At 37.5% G+C, this 8374-nt stretch overlaps 2 protein-coding genes across 3 annotated transcripts in view; one reads left to right on the top strand and one right to left on the bottom strand.

Moving 5' to 3' along the window:
* Positions 1-2163, bottom strand: part of LOC100184944 (centromere protein I-like) — a 10087-nt gene extending 7924 nt beyond the window's left edge. Inside the window, exons 1-5 of one of the 2 annotated variants that reach the window (XM_018812657.2) lie at positions 1896-2163; positions 1358-1434; positions 1023-1135; positions 400-562; positions 73-160 (exon numbers count right to left, since the gene is read on the bottom strand). In XM_018812657.2, coding sequence (XP_018668202.1) covers positions 73-160; positions 400-562; positions 1023-1135; positions 1358-1434; positions 1896-2020 — 566 coding nt within the window. In that variant the 5' untranslated portion in view covers positions 2021-2163. The remainder of the gene's footprint in view (positions 1-72; positions 161-399; positions 563-1022; positions 1136-1357; positions 1435-1895) is intronic. The other variant, XM_002123575.5, reaches the window with a different exon arrangement.
* A 273-nt stretch (positions 2164-2436) lies between these two features.
* LOC104265834 overlaps positions 2437-8374 on the top strand; it is a 20116-nt gene continuing 14178 nt past the window's right edge. Inside the window, exons 1-9 of the mRNA XM_026835299.1 lie at positions 2437-2552; positions 2820-2913; positions 3438-3564; positions 4073-4166; positions 4519-4757; positions 5073-5198; positions 5572-5715; positions 6066-6286; positions 7299-7426. Of these exons, the coding sequence (XP_026691100.1) occupies positions 2535-2552; positions 2820-2913; positions 3438-3564; positions 4073-4166; positions 4519-4757; positions 5073-5198; positions 5572-5715; positions 6066-6286; positions 7299-7426 (1191 nt within the window). The 5' untranslated portion in view covers positions 2437-2534. The remainder of the gene's footprint in view (positions 2553-2819; positions 2914-3437; positions 3565-4072; positions 4167-4518; positions 4758-5072; positions 5199-5571; positions 5716-6065; positions 6287-7298; positions 7427-8374) is intronic.

Here is an 8374-nt window from a genome sequence, read left to right as displayed (position 1 = left end):
GCCAAGCGCGCTAACCACTACGCCACGGCGCCGGACAGTTACCACATACACCCCGTACAAGTTACCACATACCTGTACACAGACAGCAAGCCACATAAATACGGTTGGCCACCAATCTTACTCTGCAGCGACAGAAGCTTGCGAATCCGGAAATGCAAAACTGTAAGAAAGAGATATATAGAATTAATAAATGCTACCAAGCATAGTAGAAGTGTTGCTTTTATTGTTATATAGCAGATGACAAACAATGTGTATTATTATTTCTACTTTTTTGTAATTTTTATTTAATGGTTTAAACACTTTCGAAAGATTGTCAACAATGTTTATAACTTCTAATAATTTAATGCAATCATTAACATTTTTTAAAAACTTTGAATTCTTTCAAATTTTTATCCTCACCATCATATTTTCTCGTCAGCAATGACAATAGTTGGCAAACAATAGGACACAATATCTCACTGTCGATGTACTGGAATATAATACCATATATGGCATGGATCGAATTCTTCTGTGCAATTATATCGAAAACTAAAACTACCCAGCGAAGAATGAGTTGTTTGAGCTGGAAATGAAATTATTCTTAAATTTGGCTGATGCTTGTTAGAAAGAAGTTATGTTTATCGAAAATGGGTGAGGTCCCACTGTGGGCGACAGCGGTTATTTATTAAAAGGGTGTTCTGTTTCAAACACCTCGTGCCCACATACAAGTTTTCAAATTTATAACTTGTTTAATTGTTTATTATCGTGTGGCAGGGCAATGACAGCCATTAAAACTGCGGTTAAGTGACTTCCAAAGGACACATACGCCCACAATAGTAGCAGCATCAAACCTCCTGCCTATAACTTTAAGCTAGAGGCATGCATGTTAACCACTTTACAACAGCACTGGATAAACACAACTAATATGAGACCCATGGCCACATACGTCCAACGATGGCAACAGCATCAAGCCTTGCACCTGTAACCTCTGAGCTAGACCATTTTAAATGAACGTAACTAATACGAGGTCACGGTAGTCTCACCTTAATAGAAACATGATTTTGTCCAATCCTTGAAACGAGTAGAAGCACCGCATCTTGTGGAACGCTTTCACGAGGAATTAAACTTCGGATCAAGCTGTTGCAAATTACTTCACCTGATTCGAGGTTATTTTTGTTGATTAAAAAAACTTTATAATGGAGATTTATGCTTAATGAGATGGCGGCAATACTTTTACAGGACTTTATCACCCACACACTTGTAAGCAGGCACGAGATGCATATAACAGAACACTAATGTTATAACGACTGTCAATCCAACGAAGATAAATAAGTTAAGACTTAAGGTTTTTCTTTTTCAAACAAGTAAAAAAACGAACCAAATTTTCCAGATGAAGCTAAATCTGCAACTGTGAAAATGTCATCCTGAGACAACCCCACCTCACAAGCAAGTGATCTGTAAACAAGTTATTCAGGTAATTTGTTTAAATGGAAGTTTTATTTTTCACAGACCTTCGGGGTAAATTCCAAGTGTCTAACCAATGGCAGACAGCTCGATTGCACCCATGAAAAAAAATTAAAATCTTATATAAAACCATGTCACACACTTAAAAACTGAATTAAGGATTTGAATTTTATTATGAATCTTAAAAATGCATTCTTAATTTGACAATTTTGTTAATGTATGTTCAGATCTAATATTAGTCCTGAACTTTCGTGCCTACATAAGTAGCAGCACCAAGCTTTGAACTCAGTACCCTCGGTTTGTGACAGGCGTTTTAACGAATGAGCTAACGAGGCTGACGTTAAAAGTTAGACATGCATAAACTGCAGACATAGGTTATAACTTACTAAACATGCTCTCGTATGCACGATATTGCTTAAATAAACAAAATCAGTCGATAAAACATAACGTACCGTAATGTTTTCACGAATTGCGACAAATCTGAACGTATTCGTTGCGATTTCAGAACACATTCGTTTCCTTGCAAATATTTTACAATCTTTTGTATTTTTAGCACTTTGGTCCTGTCTTCGTCCATTCTTTTGAAGAACCAGTGATAAAATTGCCACCAAAATTTACTTTTTTACGAGAAATAGTGAAAAATAATAAATTAGGATGAATGTTTACAAATTTCAGATTTTCGCGCGTTTTGTTGTAGTAACGTAGCTATCATGTGGGGTAAAGTAATATGTAGGGGACTTGTGGCTTATGACAACAAATTAGTTATTTTTTTACAATTTTACTACAAATATGTAAAAATGATGTATTTTTCTGTTTTTATTTAAATTTTTAATATGTTTTAATTTATGTAGTCCTTACCGTTTGGTGGCGCAAATACCGGGGACTCTTGTTGCTGCGCAGTGATAAGCGTTCCTAACAATAAATATTTCGTCAATTTTCCATATTTTATTTAAAAATTGAGTAGTATTTTTAGAAATTTTAACATTCAGCAGATTTTAGATGTCATTTTAAGTATAATTTATTTAAAAAGTCAAAGAAAATGAAGTAAGAAGAGAAAAAAAGCAGAATGTCATGCTCACGAAAATTCGAGCATGACTAAAAAGCATTTAGTATGATATATATCAGTTAAAATAAAATATATTTATAAGTTGCTGCTAGTTTTATAGCGTAAGCGGTGTATGGCAATGTAGCAGTTTATTAAGGTTGCTTTTATCCTCAGTCTTTGGCTAAATGTAAAGTTATAAGATATTATGATTTAGAATTGCAGACAATTGTACAGGAAGTTACTAGTTTTTAAATGTAATTACACCGTAAATCTGTAATATTTGTAATAAATTTTATCATATTTAATAAATATCAATTTATTATTTTTCTAGGCAAACAACAAGCCTACTGCTAAATCGTGTAACACAGAAAGAAACAAAGTTCTGTCTATTTCAATCAAAAATTTAAACAAAGAAGCTATCACAGGTACAGTTGTGTTTAAATATACATATTCACAAAATTATGGTTGGAAAAAATGTAAAGTTTTTTGTTATCTTTGGTCATTTTATTACTCCCCTAATGTGGACCTAGTCTGCAGAGTATGGCAGTTCCTGACGAGAAAAAGAGAGTTTTATCTTTGTTTAATTAATTACTGTGCGTGGGACAAATTATACCAGCGTTTGTAAACAGAATCGCTTGTGCACCTGTCATACTCTGCAGACTCGATGTGGACTGGGCATAAGCCAGTCTGCAACATACGGCAGATCTTGGTGAGATCTCACAAATGCAAGACATTATTGTTTTGTGTGCATAATTATAAACGGGCAACAAAATTCTCCATGCAAGTTATCAATACTTATTATGATAGGTACAGATTGTTTGAATAATTGACGTGCATTACTCTTGGTTTGTAAACAAAAGCGCACATGCACCTGGCCACCTGCTATACTCTATATACTGGCATATGGACGCAGCTACCATGGAATAATAACCAACCATTACAATTCCAGGCCCACCTTCTGCTCCTAAAGGCGACAGATCAAATTTTGCTTCAAAACAAAAGAAGAGAGAAAAAGATTTCAAAGCACAACTTGTGGTTCAAGATAGCCTACATCCATTGTCTACATTGGAACACAGGTTGGTTTGGCTTTGAATGTGCGACTTGGGTTGGTATAAGTTTTTATTCAGGGGTGCAACTGTTTCTGCCATTGGTTAGGCACTTTGAATTTAACATGAAATTGTATTGAAAATGGAACCAACTTCTATTTAAACAAGAGAATAAATTAAAGAATGAATATGTGTAACTTATACACCTCGTGCCTGCTTACAAGTTACAATGTGTGTAACTTATTTATCCTCGCATGGCTGGGCAACAACAGTTGTTATAAGATGACTGTTCTGGTTCATACACCTCGTGCTCGCATACAAGTTACCACTATGTAACTTTGTGAGTGATTGTTTTTCTTTATGTCTAACATTACAATACACCCCATTAGTCACCACATGTTTGGAGCAAAAGTATCTTGCTCTTACAGGACACACACCACTACTACTGGTGGCAGCAATGCTTCATTCCAGACACCAACAGTATACTTAAACACCAAACTTCTTATTATATATATGTAATATATGACCAATACCACAGGTTGTCCAGCAATTTATCCATTCTTGTGCCGTTGTTGAAACGATCTTGTCCAAACAATCTTCTGCAGATTGAAAATCTTAACAGTGCTGGAAAGGTAACATTGTATGTGATTTTGATAATCTTGTCTCATCTAACACTGAGGATGGTTAAAGTTGATTAACTAAAACTGCACCATCCTCAGTGTTAGATGAGACAAGAGTGAGTGTTATATAAAGACCAGCTTGGTACTTGTAACACTAACACTTGTCTCATCTAACACTGAGGATGGTTAAAGTTGAATAACTGAAACTGCAAGGGCAAATGCACTATATTTTGACTCTGCTTAGTTGTATAGATGCTTAACAGTAGGGTAAAACCTGGTTCAGATTTAAAAATGACATGTGGTCATCACATAATTGCCTGCATGGTTTTAAAACAAGCTCTGCTCTGACTTCTTTAAATTTTAGCCACACATCAACGAGCTTGAGAAATTCACTCCACAACTTGGCTGTTCCCTCTCCCCTCCCCAACAACTTGGCTGTTCCCTCTCCCCTCCCCAACAACTTGGCTGTTCCCTACCGCCTCCCCAACACCCTCAGTTCACCCAACTACGGATCAGACAACGAAGAAAGAAGAAAAGATCGGAAAACTCTCTCATACTTCCGATAGCATCAGCGTCTCATCTTATTCCAAGACCTAATTCAAGGTGAATCAAAGTTATTTGTTATTTAAAAATAAATTTTGGATAAGATGAGTTAATGGCATTAGTTAATATATTGCTTTTACATTTCTTGATGTCGGATACCTTTAACCGCATATGTTTGGCAAAGCAAATAACAAACATTACTCCAACCCAGTGGTCACTAATAAGTTGTAGCACCCCGGGTGTCAGAGTAATGGGCCAACTCTGGCCTAAATCCCAGGTACCATGCGTGCCATGTTGTAGGACTTCACTTACACATAATACAATAAATCAGTTATATATCTCGGCCACTTTTTTAAGTAAACATCAAATTCACAGGCAGGTAAAGGACCTCCCTCCTTTATCGTCCGCTAGAGGCTTAAGAGCACTTCCTAGTGGTGGAAAATTAAGTCCGGAGCAACGAGAGTCAACGGATAATGGTTTTGTTGAAGGAGATTCTGTTGGGTAAGTTTGTGGTTCTGATTTTTTTTTGTAGCTGTGATTTTTTTACTAAAAATAATTCTTTTCTTTTTATTGTTTTACCAAAATTACGAAGGAGTTATTTTATTGAATGATTCAAACTCCTTTTAATCTCCCATGGCCGGAGAACGACAATCGTTATAACACGGGTGTTCATTCATCTTGTGCCAGCTTACAAGTTACCAAGTATATCACTTTGCGGGTGTTTTTTTTTAAGTGTCTTGCCCAAGGACACATTCGCCCACAATAGTAGCAACGACGAGCCTTGAATTCATTACCTATGGGTTATAGATAGGCGTGCTAACCAAAAACCGCGCCGTAGCACAGTAAAATAAAGATTTTCTTATTTTTCCTCCAGACAAAACGGAAACAAAGTAAAGCATCCTTTGTTACATATCCACTCAACCGAAACCACCGAACTTTCACCCATCGTTTCCTGTGGCGGGAAAATCTGTCTCGGACTTCCTGGAAAGTTGTCCAAACCAACAGTTGTGAATTTAAGGTGTGTTTTTATAATAGACTAAAGTTTTATAAACGCAGCAACTCAAATATGTGGCAGTAACTCAAAAAAGTGAAAACCAATGTAGGCACCAAACTTTTTAAACACAGGGGAGGCAGGGATAGTTAGACACACAATCCTGTGAAACAAATCCAACTTATTGGTTGTAATGTTTGCTGATTAAAGCAGTGCAGAAATGGCGAAACTTTTATAAACCCAGGGGCTTTTCACAGGTGTTTATTTAAGTTAAGTTGTATTTGACCGACACTTCAGTATTTTTGACAGCTAGTTTTATATTTAGCTAAAACTTTTGTATAAGTTAACTTGTGTTTGACCAAACTTTTAAACTCCAGCGTGCGACCTAAAGTCTCCAGCTGCATCAGACTAAACCGTCAACTTACCCTCCAAAACGGGTGGGGGGCTTCCCCTAGAACAGGACTACTAACTGCACCTGTACAAAAGTTATCACAAGAAGGTCCATACATTATAGAAGGGTCAGGTGGTCTAACTAGTAACTGGGAATCATCTGAACAAATGGGTTCCAACAGCAATGTTAGACAAAGAAAATCAACTGGTAAGAAAGGGATCGGGAATGATCGTGGTTGCATTCTATTCTATATGGGTTAGGTTATTCTCCAGGGCATACCATGGGACCTGGGATTTAGGTCAGAGTTGGTCCATTCCCCCAAAATTGTATATGCACATTCTGTTCTATATGGGTGAAGTCCTACAGTGAGGCATGTCATGGGACATGGGATTTAGGCCACAGTTGTCCCATTACCCAAACATTGTATTTAAACATTCTATTCTATATGGGTGAGGGTATTCTGCAGGGCATACCATGGGACCTGGGATTTAGGCCAGAGTTGGCCTATTACCCCAACATTGTATATGCACATTCTATTCTATATGTGTGAGGTTATTCTGCAGGGCATACCATGGGACCTGGGATTTAGGCCAGAGTTGGCCCATTACCCAAACATTGTATATGCACATGCTATTCTATATGAGTGAGGTCCTACAGTGAGGCATGTCATGGGACATGGGATTTAGGCCACAGTTGTCCCATTACCCAAACATTGTATTTAAACATTCTATTCTATATGGGTGAGGTTCACAGTAAGGCATGCCATGGGACCTGGGATTTAGGCCAGAGTTGGCTCATTACCCCAACATTGTATATGCACATTCTATTCTATATGGGTGAGGGTATTCTGCAGGGCATACCATGGGACCTGGGATTTAGGCCAGAGTTGGCCTATTACCCCAACATTGTATATGCACATTCTATTCTATATGGGTGAGTCCTACAGTGAGGCACCCTGTGGGACCTGAGATTTATACCAGAGTTGGCTCATTACCCCAACATTGTATATGCACATTCTATTTTATATGGAGGCCCTACAGTGAGGCATGTCATGGGACCTGAGATTTAGCATTTAGGCAATGCTTTGTCCCCAGGGTATTACATGCTATGAATAAGAAAATATAAGTGTTCTATAACATACACCAGCTTTGCTCTATATAAATATATAGGTGTATACATAAAATAAGTGTATGAAGTTATAAACCCATTCCATCGACAGAGGGTACAAGCAAAACCACAATATCGGAACATCATTCCTACGTAAATCTTTCAACCAACCTTAATGTTCCCATCACTTCACTTGGGCATATGTCAATGCAGGGGCCCAAGAAGTCAATTAAAAACTCGGTAAGTGGTTTTATGGGTTGAATGAATGAATGAATGAACTTGCTTTATCTCGCGTAGTCGGAAAGCGACAGTCGTTATAACACGGTTGTTCTGTTTCATTCACCTTATGCCTGCTTACAAGTTACCACATATGTAACTTATTTATCCTCGCGTGGTCGGAAAACAACAGTCGTTATAGCATGGTTGTTCTGTCTCATACATCTTGTGCCCCCTTATCAGTAACCATGTATCTGTATGCAACTTATTTATCCTCACATGGTCGAAAAATGACACCACGTATGTAACTTATTTATTCACGCATGGCGGGGCAACGACAGTCGTTAGAACACGTTTTTTTTTAACTTCCCTAATTTCTAATCAAAAACTTGGTATGTTGTTTTTTTTGCGGGGGTGCCAGCTTAGTTTTCCGGCCCTTCATGTAAGGACAGTGTAATACACAGGATCTCAGAATAAAGCACAAATGAATCCTACATAGTCACATTAGCTTTAGCGTTCATTGCCTTGGTCTTGGATAAGTTGTTTTGTCAAAATATAAGTTTTAGGACTGCAGGGGGTAGGAAATGTTTTTTTTGTAAAATCTTTTTTACTTTTTTGTAAAATATTTATATAAGTGTCGGTGTATATACATTAAGATAAAATTTCTGTCATTTTCATTTTTAAAAATTTGTAAAATTCCGACTTTTCTTGACAATGGACAAGTTTTAATATCAAGGGGTGTGTCTATAGTTTATTTACCACTGGTGTGTAGGCGCAGAGTGTCTGGTTATTGCCACTTGATATTTCATATCATCGTTGCAGCATATTGTGTGTTTTGTGTGCGTGTGTGTATGTGTGCGTGTGTGTTTTGTGTATACGTGTCCGGCGCCGTGGTGTAGTGGTTAGCGCGCCTGCCTGTAACCATTAGGTAATGCGTTCAAGGCTCGTCGCTGCTACCATTGTGGGCGTATG

The sequence above is a fragment of the Ciona intestinalis genome, chromosome 7 (genome assembly GCF_000224145.3).
Source record: "Ciona intestinalis chromosome 7, KH, whole genome shotgun sequence".
NCBI lineage: Eukaryota > Metazoa > Chordata > Ascidiacea > Phlebobranchia > Cionidae > Ciona > Ciona intestinalis.
This window is presented reverse-complemented; position numbering and strand designations above follow the sequence as displayed.